Genomic DNA, 15,142 nt, shown 5'->3' on the forward strand with positions numbered 1-15,142 from the left:
ATACTGCGTTATATGTAACGTTCATACACACCAACGTGTATTTGTCAGTACAAATCAGTGTTGAAAACTTTAGTCTGCCGTGTAAAGGGTCATATTAGTGCTTTCTTATGGAATGTTTGACAGCTTCAAATGAAAGCAATGGTTATTAAAGGGACTATGTCGCCCCAGGCGCATGCGCACGTTGATGAGAAGCACTTTGAAATCGTTAGCCCAACTTTTTCAAATACCGTTGGAGAGTTTAGGAAGCTGTTTTCATCTGTTTGAGTCGCGTTCATCTTCGGAAGGTTGGCTGAATGTTTTATTTACAAACGTACTTTTGTTGCAGTATTTTTGAACGCTTTTGCAAAGGCGGAAAAGCAAAAATCCTGCGACAAGTTGTACGCAAATTAGTCTGAATCGGACTCTACTGCGCATGTGCCCAAGCTGACATAGCCCCATTTATGAATTGTCTCTTCTAGGACAAGAAAGCCCCGGTATTTGCTCTGGATCTCATGGCGTGGTGCTGGCAGCAGGAGGCAGACCGCAGACCACCTTCACATCACATCTCATTGCTCTCCTCCACCACTGAGTTTCCCCGTCTCTCTGACGTCATCACCTTCGATAAACAGGTCAGTTCAACAAATGACCGCTTAACAGTTTGTGACTGCTTGATACGGTGCCGGCTTCGCACCACTTTTTCAACCAATGCCGGAAAGCCAGTGGCTGCTCGCACGCGTTTTCCCGCGCTTGGCGCCGGTTACATGCATTTGCTTCCAGTTCTGATTGGTTCGTCGCGCTGTTTACGTCCATTACGATTGGTTGAAGTGGTTACGTTTGGGTTTGCTTTTTTTAAAAAAGTTTTTTTATTAGGAGGCATCGTCCTTAACTGGGTCATCTTGTACAGCGCACACTTGACTATTCCTAGAGTTTATCCGCATTTTGTACAATTGCCAAACGCAGAATTTCGGCTACATTTCTTGATTCCATTGTCTTTCAACTTCTATTCTTACAAGCGTTTAGAGGGTCTATAATCTATAACTAGCGAGCAATACAGTGCCAACCAGCAAAGTTGGCGCCGGCAAACTGTTACTATCATTTTTTGGATAGTCATCGTAAAAAGCTTGGTATGAAGAAAAGGCTGGATTTGTGCCTGGTTGACACGTTTGACGCAAATGCAAACGCAAGTGTAAGTACCAGCGAACATCGAAAACGCAAGCGCAAGAAATTTGTCTCACGTGTGAACTGCACAACACAAGCGTAAGCCGTTAGAGCATGACGAATCGTAACCACAAACCATTGCCGTCTGTTCTGGAATATCTCAACCCAAGCACTTCATGTACTGTTCTCATTTGTTTGTTTTCTCCTTTGCTTTGGCTTAACTTGTGTGTAAAACATGAGGAGAAGAAACATGACAGCCAAAACTTCAACTACGTGCACCATCTTGAAACTACACTTTTAATGCTCATGCGTCGCTTGCAAGCCGCTGGCTTTGTTGGACGCGGATTCGGCTGATGCACGAGAGTCTTGCGCACGCGTGAACACTGCTTGCATTTTCGTTTGCATTTTCGTCGCGGATATTCGGGAGATCGTATTGGCCTTAATCTTGGGTGGGCTTCTTTTCGAATGAGCTTATATTGGAAATCTACTGCCGTTTAAGTAACGCCTTTACGACTGTGTGCAGTATTTTAGCTTTTCTCATCTCCCTTCTGTCCCTTTCCAGCTGGGGTTGAACTGCGCCGTCACGGCTGGGTCACGTGTCAGTCAGACCTGCGGGGCAGACGGCCGAGCCAGTGTCGGATCCGAGGTCTGGCTTTGTCGGAACGAACTGAGTGCTGGGATAGGTACTGGAAAAATCAGCGTCCTTAGCTACAGTCGTGACCGGTGTTATCACAAGAAGGTGAATATGTTTATCACTTTGGAGGTCATTTTTAACGTTTTAGAAGTAAAATTACTTTTTTTATTCCGTGATAGGGTTAGGATTTTATCTCTTTTAAGCTAGCCATAAGCTATGAAATAGAGGCGGGTTTTAGTTTTTGCGATGTTTGCGAATTGCTTTACAGTTCCCAAACACGATTCCCAAGAATTATTCTCTGCCAAAATTTGCTATCTGGTAGAATTTCACGTATGAGCGCTAAGCAAGTTTCAAAACAACCCATTTGCCCGTTGAGTTTAAGAATTTCTGTAGTTACTGTTTTGCAGTTCGTGAAGTCGAGTTGTTGTTCAGTAGCTAAGGCCTGGTTTTAATTGACGGCGCAAGCGCAGTGGCAACCGAGAACAAACGCAAACCCTAGAGCTCACAAACTCTTTGAAACGCATGCGCAGACACAGGGATTAAACGATTTGGCGCCTTGTACCTGAGGTTGTGTCAAATAGTTTGTATGGACTCTTCTGCTTGTGCTTATTCTGTCATTGTTATTCTTATTATGTATGTTAAGTGTGCTTGCGTTGCTAAGAAAAACCAGGCCTAAGCTTAAAGAAATTGATCGTTCAACGAGAATCTGTAGCATTAATTCCCTCCAGAAGATATAGGTCTTTTAAAATCATTAAAAAGTTAATTCCACAAACCCAGAAAATCAAACTCCTGCAAAATTTTAGGCTTTACGATAATTATATCAAAAACGTTTTCTTACACGCACCTCGACGGCAACAGCACACGCTTTTGTATGTTTTATACTCTGATAGAAGGATGATTTTTCAACCAATTAGAACGCATGCTGATTCCAGTCTATACTACGCGATAGTTTTGTTATGTTATGTTACGTTACGTTACGTTACGTTATGTTACGCTATGTTATGTTGTTATGTTATGTTATGTTATGTTACGCTATGTTATGTTGTTATGTTATGTTATGTTATGTTATGTTATGTTATGTTATGTTATGTTATGTTATGTTATGTTATGTTATGTTATGTTATGTTATGTTAGACGGTGCATTTAAGTGTCACAAGATGCACGTATCAGAAGGACTTCATTCAAGTGTTTAGACGCTTCGATTTGCAGCCCCATTACCCTGGTCATATATGTAACGCAATCGTCATGACAACAATGAACTAATCAACAGCCTTTTTAAACAGATCCTTAACAAGAGTATAAATCAAAAGCACAAAGGGTGGCCATTTAGCCCTTGCTGCAAAAAAGGTTTTCTTTTTGTTGAGTCCGTGGATGAAATCCAAGCGTTTTACCATACGGACGGGTTGCCGTTAGTTTCGATAGATTTTATAACCAGTCAATTCGATACAACCTTGAAGCTGAAAATCAGCCTGAAAAATTGACTTTAATTTCTATACTAGACAAAACATAAAATTACATTTCAAAAGTAATATATCAACAAACCGCGGTATGTTACCGGTTTCTCCGTCCCCACCCAGCCAGCTCCTCGTACACATTTTCAGTTCAGTGTAAGATTTCAAATAACCTCACAAAACTTTATCCCCTTACTAAAAAATTTCTTGAATATTAACTTGTTTCTTCTTGCATGAGCCATTGTTTGTATAACATTTAACACTTTTTTCAATTTATAAAAGCCAAACTGTTAACCCCTTCAATTCAGATGGTGATAGGCATGTATTTTCTCCTCACAATATTACAAGCTGATCAAGCGTCAAGCTTATGAAAAAGAAAAGGAAATGATCACCGAAGACAAAAGGGTCTTGATGTTTTAATAAATTCTCCTAACTAGTTCCATAAGAAAAATGAGGACAGTGAGGAGAATATTTATGTCGATATTGGGGCTGAAAGAGTTTAAGACAAAACGTCTTGGTTCAACTGTTGATACGTCACCACCATCCACGTGACTCGATCAGCGAGGTAGCGCTTTAGAAACTTTGCTAATTTACAGCTCTTTGAAACACTTGTTCCTTAAGGATCACTTTGTTTTCTTTTTAATCTTTGCTTTGTTTTGTTCATCTTTTCCTCACGCAGGAGTTTTCTGTAGGAAAGTCTCAAATTCGGATGGCTTGCAGTGTGGGAAGCACGGTGTGGCTTGGTACCGAGTTGGGAACGCTGCACGTTTATTGCGCAATGACCTACAAACAGCTTTGTCAGGGATCAATCCAGTCAAACAGGTTTGAAAATACTGCATGATTTTCTGGTATTACGTTTATAGAGGCCACACTTTCACAGTAGGTAATTACAGTGTGATGAGCTAATGAACGTGTTTTGTGAGAGGCTGAGTACGGACAACAAATAAAAAGTCCCCCCCCCCCCCCCCCACAAAAGCCCCTCTTGAACTTTCACTGTATTCTTGTACAGCGTCTGTACACCCCTCTCTTTATACTCTCGCGTCCTTGCCTATGACGTAATTCAGTTCCTTCCATTTTGATTAATTGTCCTGCAATTAGCATAGGTTTGTCTTTTGTCGAGTTACTATTTTATTGCATATTTTTCATGATTTTAAAAAGAAATGTATGGTCCTATTGTCAGTGATATTTTGATAGTGTAGTTTATTTGTTTATGTCTTTGAAAAGCCTCCTTGCGGAAAGTTAAGGTGGGGGTTCACCTGAAGGCCGTTTTCACGCCGCTTAAAATCGGTCAAATGGAAATATCTTGTTTTAGGTATATTTGGAAGGAAATAATTTTTCTTGAAGGATTGGTAAAATTAAAAGAAATAAGAAATGTTGAAGATTTAGTGAAGTTTTAAAATTGGAATTTGTAGTTAATAATTAATAGACGGATACCAAGTTAGTCCACTAGCAACCTGGGGTGCTCTTGCGTGGTTATCGACTGTCTGTTAGTGTTCCAAAAATCATTTTCTTTCTTCTATCCAGTCTTAAAACCTCTTCAAATTTCACTCAAATTCGGGTAGAGCCCCACCTTAAGGTGTCTGCATTTAACATAGTACCAGCGGTTACCAAAAACTCCGTATGGGCTCATGTCTTTTGTTTGGTACTATTTGACTAAGTTAAAAAAAATAAAAAATAAAAAAAAAAGTTAATCAGCGAAAGTGGTTTTTCCAAATACCTGTTAGTTGAAAAACGTCCAGTTATTGGCTGTTGTATTAGGTTAAGCTGCACGTGGCTCAGAAAGCCGGCTCTTTATGACAAGTATGTTGATGGCTAGTCCGTTGCAATAACAACACGCCCTTCCATCTACCGTCTTTCCATCTCTGTTGAGATTGTAGAGGTAATAAACATGTATTCAATGTCTTCCATCGCAATGAAGCGACTCAGTTTTTAAAACTGAAAACATTCGGGAAATATCCCTTGATACTGGTGCATCCCAGTTTTAGTTTGGGTGCATTGCGTCACGTGACTCTCGCAGGCAAAAGTGTTTAGTGCATTATATGAGCTGATCTGATACCCGACCCACAGGACGCCAATCAGACTGCAGTCTTACTCACATCTTAGTCTTTAGAATAGACCATTTATACTACAAGTGGGTCATTTGAGATGCCTGACGGCTATGCCATGCTGATGGGGCCGAAACAGCTCTCCGTGGCTGTCACTGCCCGGCGCACGTGTAAGGTACTGGCCATATGGTGGAGCTGTTGGGTGACACTTGCAGTATAAATGGTTTTTCTGGTCTTGAGAGATCGTAGACTTTTAATCCTTTGCTTGTTTCACCAAGATACATCATGAACATGATCCATGTTCCGCGAGCAAACTGGGTTTTAGTGGCGTTGGCCGATGGCTCCGTGCTGGCGTACAACGACAACATCTCCAACCACTATCAATACTCCGACCCCACGGGACAAGCGCCGGTACACGAACTCCTCCCCAACCGGGTCTACACCGGGAACGGAAACCGTATTCACAGCATGGCCTCTCTGCCGCTGAAGAAGCCCCAGGGAAATGAGCCCCAGGGACAAAAGAAGGTGGAAGATTCATCGGAGGACTCTGACGAGCGTGACAGTCCTTGTGATGAATATTTCTGTGAGGTGTGGTGTGGCCAAGAGAAAGGGAAGATCACAATTCTTGACGGAGAAGAACTTCAGAAGATTTGCACCATATCTGCTGAGGACAGTGAACCAGACTCTGTGTCGCAAAGAGATCATAGCGTTTCACATCTTGAAACTTGTCAGACCACTGGGATTTCCGTGGGCGGAGAAAGTGATCCTGTCGGAAGGTCCGTATGGGTCGCTTTGTACCCTGGGACTCGGGTGTTCCGGTGGGATGCCTGCGAGAAGAAAATTGTTCGCAGTGTAGATTGTTCACAGTATCGACCAAAGTTTGAAGGTAATTTATGACAATTAATTAATTGAAGAAATGATTGAGGTGTATCTCTAAATGGGGACCCTATAAACAGCTAGACTGTTCACAGTCCCCTATTTATCCGTGGGATTTTCGAGACTCGTATGATATGCTTCGATCGAACTCCCACCATCTTGGTTTGTAACGGCGGGCGCAACCTTTTCTCGCTCCTCCTCCCCCACTCATCGTACCCTGACTTGGGTCCCACTCGGTTGATTAGACACTCCCCAGGTTGCGCTCGCCGTTACAAATGAAGATAGTGGGATGGCACGTATCAAAGCGTATGAATCTCGAAAATCCCATGGAAAAATAGGGGACTGCGAACAGTCTAATAAACAGCTGAAAGAACTAATTATCACAAACTGAATATAAACATTGTCCAGAATTCCAGCTGGTAACAGGTTACCCGACTAAATCTGCACTCGCTGTTATTGGGATTTATATCGTTTGAAATAATTATGTGAATCATTTGTTAATAAAAGATTATAAATTTATTTTGTTTCAAAAGGTCCGAAAGGAAAAGTGCCTGTGCGAAGAGCTGTTGACCAGAATCCTTTGAGCGGTGAGTTAACATATATATATATATACAATAAAAAAGGCGGCATGACGCCTCACGCGGTTTATAAAATTTCTATGTAAAAGTTTTTAGTCATAGAGGTTTTTCAACTGCGCCGTAAAACCCAAACCAAAATAATTTCTTTAGCCTATCACAACAGACGCAAACAGTGCAATGAGCTTATGAGAATTTGAAGCAAATACACGTAACAAGTCCCAAGCGCGGGAAAAGAGGAGGAAAACGCGTGCGAGCAAGTCACGATTGGTTTTCGGTTTTGCTTCTCATTGGTTAGGAAAGAGGCTCGAGTTTTGCCAACCAATCACAGAGAGTAAAGCTAAACCAAAGCAAACGTGCAATTGCATTCGACACAGAATTGAAAAAACCGCCCTAATTGAGCGTCGACGGAGATAAATTTCGCTTTTGCTTTGGTTTAGCTTTTCAACGCTCTGTGATTGGTTGCCAAAACTCGAGCCACTTTCCAAACCAATGAGAAGCAAAACCGAAAAACAATTGTGATTGGCCCGCACGCACTTTCCCGCGGTTGACACCATTTGCATGGTTTTGCTTCGAATTCTGATTGGTCGTTGTCTTTGTTTACGTCTGTTGCAATAGGCCTTATCACGGTTTTCGACGCCATTTTGACGAGTAGGCAAACACGTCTGAAGTAACAGTGTTTGTACGGAAATCCGATGTCAAATAATTTTCAAAAAACATCGCATCTGAAAAATTCATGAATTGGAAACTTTTGGCACTAGGAAACCGATTTTAAGTAAAAGAAATTGAGGGATGTAGCTGTGCCAGAAAGCGTCCAGTCGTGTTTTGAACTTTCCATACATTTGTCTGTATAGCGAACCAGCCGTGAACTGCTACTAAAAATAGTTCGCGGGAAAAAAAATACAGGGAAATGTATGGAAAGTTCAAAACACGACTGGACGCTTTCTGGCACAGCTAGATCCCTCCAATATTTTTCTTAAAATCCTTTCCCTAGTTCCAAAAGTTTCCAATTCATGAATTTTTCAGAAGCGATGTTTTATGAGAATTATTTGACATCGGATTCCCATACAAACACTGTTATTTCAGACGTGTTTGCCTACCCGTCAAAATGGCGTCGAAAACCGTGATAAGGCCTATTGGTTGGAGTGATTACTTTGGTTTTGGTTTTACAAAATTGAAAACCGCTCTAAGAGATAGTACACATATTACACGACCAAACAGTCATTGAAACAGTATTTTTTCCTTTCTGCAAGACGGAGCTTCACCATCATTTAACTCCCCGTAGGATTGCCTGTCTTAACGCAGGAAAAGTGCTTGACCCAGATGAAATATTTAGGCGATGGGGGAGGACTTCGTTTCCGTGATCAATAACCATGTAACCTTTTTTTCAGCTTCCCGTGCTCAAGTAAATTCCCTCCTTGCTGTGGACAAAGAACTCTACATCGGCACAAGCTGGGGCTGCATTCTCGTCTGCAACAACCTCTCGCTCATGGTTTACACGGTAATACGTTGCCATGACGAAACCGTCAAGCACCTGCTTCCCTTGGTAACCACGCCTGTTGTCTCTCCGAACTCCGCAGGCGAGCAAACAAAAGCACTGGTGCTGAGTTGCGGGCGAGGCTACCGCAGTCTTGGGTCCAGTCTCTATGGGCACACACAGTATCCAAGTCGACGCAGTGGAAAGACTTTTTTGAAGAGTGAGTCTGCTATTTTAGTTTGGCTTGCGGATAGCTGGGAAAGTTGATGATACAGCGATGTTGTGTGATGCGCTTCGTAAAGCGAATGGCCTGTGGAATGAGAGCTTGTCGTTAGTGTTACAATTTTTAACAATATACGTACTCAAAGAAGCTTCGAAAGGTGTAAAAATCGAGCGGTGATGAACCAGTTTCCTGCGAATGAGTCATTTTTAACAGTAATTATCCGGAAACTTTCAGCTCAGCTCTCTTGGCTTCAAAAATTAGTGCCATTTAGTGAGAGCAAACGTGCTGTGGTCGCAAGCTGGTAAGCATCTTTGCCTGTACTGGGCACCGGTTTCATGTTTTCCCGCGGTTGGCACCGGTTTTATGTTTTCCCGAAGTTGGCACCGGTTACATGTTTTCCCGCGGTTGGTACCGGTTACATGTTTTCCCGCGGTTGGTACCGGTTACATGTTTCCCGCGCTTGGTACCGCTTACATGTTTCCCGAGGTTGGCACCGGTTACATGTTTCCCGCGTTTGGTACCGGTTACATATTTTCTAGCACTTTGGCACCAGTTGCATGTTTTCCCACACCTGGCACCGTTTGTATGTTTTCCCGCGCTTGCCGCCAGTTGCATGTTTTCCGCGGAACGTGTTTTCCCGCTCTTACCACCGGTTGCGTATTTTTCCGCGCTCAGCACTTCTTGAAGTTCTTCTGCCTTATTGCATTACTGGCATTATCTATGATTGCGAACCAGAGAGGTGATTGCTTTAGTTCATTTTAGTTTCATGACATTTTAAAATGCACACAAAATAATTAAAACCGGTGGGAAGAGAACACTATCAGTGAGACGGTTTTCCTGTCAAAGTGGCTTATGGCTAATCCTAAAGTTTGAGATAAATTTTTACGACAACTTTATTTCAAGGGAATCACCTTAATTGGGGGCAGTACCTACTTTTACTATTGCAGGTAGAGTGCGACTGCGGTGACACCTAATTCAAAGATCAGGGCTGAGTTGCTGAAGCATGGTTAGCGCTAAGCATTGGTTAAGAGGTATTAAAACCTATAGGTTGTCATTTAACCCGGGTTAGCGCTAACCATGCTTCGAGCAACTGGGCCCAGATAGCTATTTTTGCGCGGTTAATGACTATGCAGGAAAAGAAGATCTTAGCAAGTGTAAACGAAATCCAAAAATAAAATTGGGAGTAACACGCATTCTTCAGAAATAATTTTAAAAGCCTCGTTTTTGGATTTCAATAGCCCTTGCTAAGATCTTCTTTTCCCGCATAGTCATAAACCGCGCAAAATATCTCGGTATTAGGAGACATCGTCCTTGATGCAAAACTGATTTGCCGCTAGTGACGATTTTTTTTTATCAGACATCAGAAGCTATATCTACCAAAGGCTTACAAATGTGTATTTCTCCCAAGTCAAATTACAAAATGATAATAAATATCCCACGTTAATTAAGATATATCATTATAATGTTCGGTCGAAATACTTAGAATATGATCAGCCGAACAGCTAATTTGAGCCTTAAAAGACAATTTTACAACGAGGAGCAGTTTTCGCACACCATTAATGGAATCCAGCGACAAGCAAGTGCCTTGGCACACGTGTTTCTCGAGCGCACGCGTGCCTTGGCACACGTGTTTCTCGCGCGCACGCATTTACAAGGCCGTGTCGGCGCGCGGGTGTGAAAATTGCTCATTGCAAACGAAACAAATTTACATTTAACTTATATGAAATATTGAACAGAAATATATGAAAATCTGTGGTTTTCAAAAATCGTCTTTCATAGTTTATATTAGTTTTAAAATCACATTGAAATGCGATTGATTTAAAATTACTTTTTTTGGCTACCCTAGATATTTTTTTGGCCCTTTTTCTAGTCGCATTTCTACTAAATCTGAATTAAATAAATTTTCCTTTGTAATGAATTTTTAATTTTTACCAATATGCATCTGTTCCACATTTTCCACATTCATGTAGCTTTTTCTTGTATATATTTTTGTATTTTTTTTTAATCAAATAGTTGCTTTAAACTGGTGAAAAAGGATATCAGAAAAGAAATTCTCTGACAATAAAATACAACTGAACGTACGTCTAGCTTGCTTGTGTCTGTTTTCCCATTTATTTTTATTTTTAATTTACGGAAGTGATGGTTTGAATGGCGTGTCGTTTGCTCAATATTTCCTTTGCCGTAACGATGTATTGTTGGTAACCTGTGAACAACTGTTAGGCGTTTACCTTACGTGCAAGTTGTTTGGGTCATAACTCGCAGGGGATTTTTATTATTTGCCAAAATAAGTGAAGTATAGCTTGCATGGAAGGGAAGTAGTAAAGCAGGATGTCAGAAAATGGAAACACGAAGTAATTAAATATTTACTCCCACGCTACAGTTTACTGAAAAATAAAAAAACACCTGGTGGATAACTACAGATGATTTCACGCTTGTCGACATCATGAATTCAAATTTAAGCTACTGAGCAGTTCTATTCGGTGCTAGTACTGTTTATTATGCCATAAAGGGAATTCTAACAAAGATGAACACATGATCTGATGCTTATGAAACAAGCCACAGGCTAACCAAGCATGAAGCAACTGGGAGCAATAGTCCATCGCAGGGTTATCGGCCCAGCAGTATGTTGCCGGTATCCAACTATATATACACTTGGTTTTAAAAAGAGAGACAGTATGCAGTGTTGCAAAGTTTGTCGCCCAAGGAAGCAGCACGCGTTCGGATCTGATGTCCAAAGAGCTCAACACTTCCGCAACACACGAGGCGTAGGGTGCATTCCATTTGTCAAAACTGTCTATCAATTTGAAGGATAAGTTTCTTTCCTAGTCCTTCGAATTTCTTCAAAATAGTGCTTACCAATTCCGGAGTGATTATTTTTTAAGATTGTGCAGCAGCTTCCCTTCAAAATGACGTATTTGATTCACAGAGTGGCAGGTGTAGCCAATGAAAAGCGTCAGTACATACGTGTATCCACACATCCATAAGTATAGTCATACCCAGGATCATACCATTTTGTACAGCATGACAAACAGCACTGCTCCATAGCTTTCAATAATTGTATGTTTACACTTCAAGCCGTTTCATTTTATCATATAAGAAACAAAGGCTTGCCAGCTGGTGTCCCAGTTTTGAGTTAATGGTATTAACATGAAGACAACACTGTCACAAATGTTCAGATTTGCATTAATCTTCCATTGTTCGTTACTTCTTGTCACCCGTACGCTTAATTGACTATGCATTGATCTTATAAAGGGAAATAAATACCACCTGCCTCGCATGTCAAAGTACCTGTAAATGAACTAAAATAATGAAATGCGTCAGTAAGTTTGTAATCTGCGCCGGGACGAATGTAATTCTTGTTTTCAACCCAGTCACCAGCACCGACAATGCTGATTAAAAATTCAAGCACAGATTCCTAATTATTTTCGCTTTTTATCAGGGTGTGTTTCTTTTGCAAAATCCGAGATCACATCAAAAATCTGGATCATTTGTGTTTTTGGTCACCAAAAGAAAAGATCTAAAAATGGAAAAGCCCCGTGGGAATTTAAAAACCAAAAAAATGTTGTGACGTTCCATTAATTTTTATCGTGCTTTCCATTCGCTTTCGCGACAATGGTGTGATCAGTTACGATATTTAGTGAAAATGGCGATAATTTCTCGACAATCTTCATCGCTTTTTCAAAAATATCTGATGAACTTTTCTTTTCTTTTTTTTTTTGTAAAATTGGTGTTATTGTTCGTGACTTAATTGCCAGTTTCCACGCTTCCAGCGCGACAGCTAAATCGAATTCAGAAAATCTAACTTTAAATTTTTAACATACTTTTCATGTAGCATTATCGCACTATAATCTAACTTTAATAGTCTTGAAATATGGCGTGGCATTCAAATTTTTGCTCTTCGTTGGTGCTTTATTCCAGTGTGTGGGACCTGTGGCATCCTTCCCCTCCCCCCCCCCCCCCCCCTCCCCACCTCAGGCTAGTATCAGTTATAAAAACTGTAATTGAAGAGGTCTTTTTCTTGACCGTTTTATAGTTTTGTCAGTTTTTGGCAGTGTTACGATTTTTAAAACGCCGTTTTTATACAGGAGGATACATTATCCGTCTATTCGTCATGACGGATAATGCGTTCTCTCGCGGCCAAATACTGAATTATGGACCAAAAAAGGAGTCAGAGTTACTCGAGGAAAAATATGGACGTTTTCCAGGGTTTAGAGGGGGCTTCTTTTCAGGAGCAGAGCGATTAACATCGAAGAGAATTTGGCTTTTCAAAGTTAGTCGGGCTTGACAATGTGAAAAAGCTCAAAACAGCTTGAAACGTTTTAATGGAACAACAGCTAACCCCAAATAAACAGTCCATGATCAAACATTTGATCGCGAGTACTACGCCTCTGCGTTTTTGTTTTTCCTTTTTGGTGGGCGAGGGTTGATTTTTTGTGGCAATCTATTCGGAATTCCACGATTCGTTAGTTTGTAGTTAAAATAAATACACAAGTGTAAGTTTTCAAAGTTTATTATACTCAGAAAAAAAAAATTCTGCGTCCTGCCAATGAGAGGCGAGCCCGTATCCTTCAGAAGTGTCCAGTGTAGGGACCCATGGTGAGCAAGACAATATAGCTACACAGATTGAACCCGCTGGGCGAGAACGCTTCTTAATTCCGCCATTTATTTCATTTCATCAAAGTTGGCATTCACTTGTTGTATACTTTCAGCATGTAGTTGGATTAAAAGATGTTTGTTTCTGGAAATAGGCGTGACAAAATTTCATCCAGCGATATTAATAGCCACAACAAAGCGTAATTTTCGATTTCCAAGACAGCGGGTTTTTTTTAGCAGACACGTCATGAACAAGGTATTTACTAATGAAAAATTCCAATAATTAACTGATAAACAATAGAAGCTTTTTTAAGCACCCAACAGCACCCATGTTGTTTATCCGGTTACACCGCATGACAAATTACGCGCCAAACTTTCCGACGACTTTCGACTCTTCTGGTTTCTGTGATAAGCTGTACATCATTAGAACCTCCGTTTCCTGTAATTCCTGTGAATTTGTTTAGGGTGCACAACAATTATTTTGGTGCACCCTATTATTAATCAGTAAATCACATTTAAACCACTTTCTGTACAAATAACCTCAATTATACATTTTCGTTTAGGTATATCGCAGACAATTTAGGGTTTAGCAACGAACAATATTATTCAGGTCTAAGCACTGCTCTATACTATTTAGGGTTCTCAAAGCACTGATTATATATGCAGACGGTTAGCTTTTAGTCGTCATGGCAGTAATGGCAGACATTTGACATTACAGGGCTTCCATGAATTCGGTGTTCTGAAAATACCCCTACCGGTCAGTTTACTCTTATTCAACTGCATCGTTGTTTTGAGGAATTTTTCATATCCAAGATTGAAGACATAACAACATGACATCACGAGAAACGTGTGCGGCTTAGAAAGTAACACGCAATTTGTGACTATTATTACTGTTCAGACAAAAATCGATCTGTTTGGTTGCATGAAAATCAAGGGCCACCAAATACAAAACAAACATAACAAGCGCCGTGGGAACGTCTATTCATAATGGCCTCTACATCAAGGTGATGCCTTCACGAAAAACGAAACCATGGCAACAGTGGGGTGTCTTTGCAAAATGTGGACTTTGGTACCACAATTATTGCTGCGTGCAAAATGTGGACTTTGGTACCACAATTATTGCTGCTAAGCTCATCGTAAGTTTGCCTTGTTCGAGTAAAATTTTTAAGCTGGTAGTAAATAAACTTTTTTCCCAAAGATGCTGTTCAAATTCCACTGATTAATTATTCCGATCTGGGATATGTACCAAACTATTTTTTATGTTTGTTGGTTGCTCCAGCAACCATTGTAATAACTTACCTTCATTTGAAGTGGGAAACAAAGCAATGGTTTATAGTTCGCTTGACGAAAATATGAGCAATTTTCTCGCTTGCAGTTGCAATCTCTCCATTCTTGAGAATTTCGATATGCAATTGTTAATCTACTTGAAATATACACACATTAAAGATAGCGGTTGGAATCTGGACGCCGCGGAGGAAAAAAAATGACTCAAAACCAACAAAACGCAAATTTTGTCCGGTTTTATTTTCTCCTCGTCGGTCGCTCAACCTTGCAGCACTTACATTTCCTCATCAGACAATCTGCCTGGTAGTGCTGTAGTGTTTCGCAATGTCCTGCTGGCAACTTCAAATTTGCATATTCTTTTCACAAACGGCTTAAAATATAATCTGGCGTTGGCGTTAGCGATACCAATGTTGAGAAAGAAAAATTGCGAACCATTCAAATCGGAAACAATAGTGTAATGTCAAGGGAACTGTTGCCTGTTGGGCCTTATTAAAAACAAAAATGCCTCGCCGCAAAGAAAATTCACATGCACAGATCGAAAAAATTTAAGTTAATTTGCATTTCCGCTTGGCCAAGCTAACATTCGTTGCCTCAAGACGACTACTGGCGCATAAAGAAACCGGTCGTTCAGCTTTTCTTGTTTATACAACTTTGAACCCGACATATATGTAAACACTGTTAAATGCAAATTTCTTCGGATTGTCTGCGTCGGTGGTTTATGAAATGTAAAACAATTCGAACATGTAATTTTCATTCGCTAGCTCTTTCCACTATAACGCGCCATTTTTTTCTAAATTCGATGGCTTGGTTACAGACAATACTGGGCAAGATCTTTCAACCGAAAAAT

General features: G+C 40.6%; 1 protein-coding gene across 2 annotated transcripts in view; it reads left to right on the forward strand.

Moving 5' to 3' along the window:
- Positions 1–10,499, forward strand: part of LOC146483681 (leucine-rich repeat serine/threonine-protein kinase 1-like) — a 55,010-nt gene extending 44,511 nt beyond the window's left edge. Inside the window, exons 29-35 of one of the 2 annotated variants that reach the window (XR_014863816.1) lie at positions 459–608; positions 1,700–1,876; positions 3,902–4,044; positions 5,546–6,153; positions 6,677–6,730; positions 8,110–8,850; positions 8,905–10,499. Coding sequence is in view for 1 of the 2 variants with exons in the window: in XM_085105809.1 (XP_084961935.1) it covers positions 459–608; positions 1,700–1,876; positions 3,902–4,044; positions 5,546–6,153; positions 6,677–6,730; positions 8,110–8,462 (1,485 nt within the window). In the remaining variant the exon portion in view is untranslated. Of the gene's footprint in view, positions 1–458; positions 609–1,699; positions 1,877–3,901; positions 4,045–5,545; positions 6,154–6,676; positions 6,731–8,109 lie in introns of both variants that reach the window. The other variant, XM_085105809.1, reaches the window with a different exon arrangement.
- The last annotated feature ends 4,643 nt before the right edge of the window (positions 10,500–15,142 follow it).

Source organism: Pavona decussata, unplaced genomic scaffold, assembly GCF_977016875.1.
Source record: "Pavona decussata unplaced genomic scaffold, jaPavDecu1.1 SCAFFOLD_38, whole genome shotgun sequence".
Classification (NCBI taxonomy): domain Eukaryota; kingdom Metazoa; phylum Cnidaria; class Anthozoa; order Scleractinia; family Agariciidae; genus Pavona; species Pavona decussata.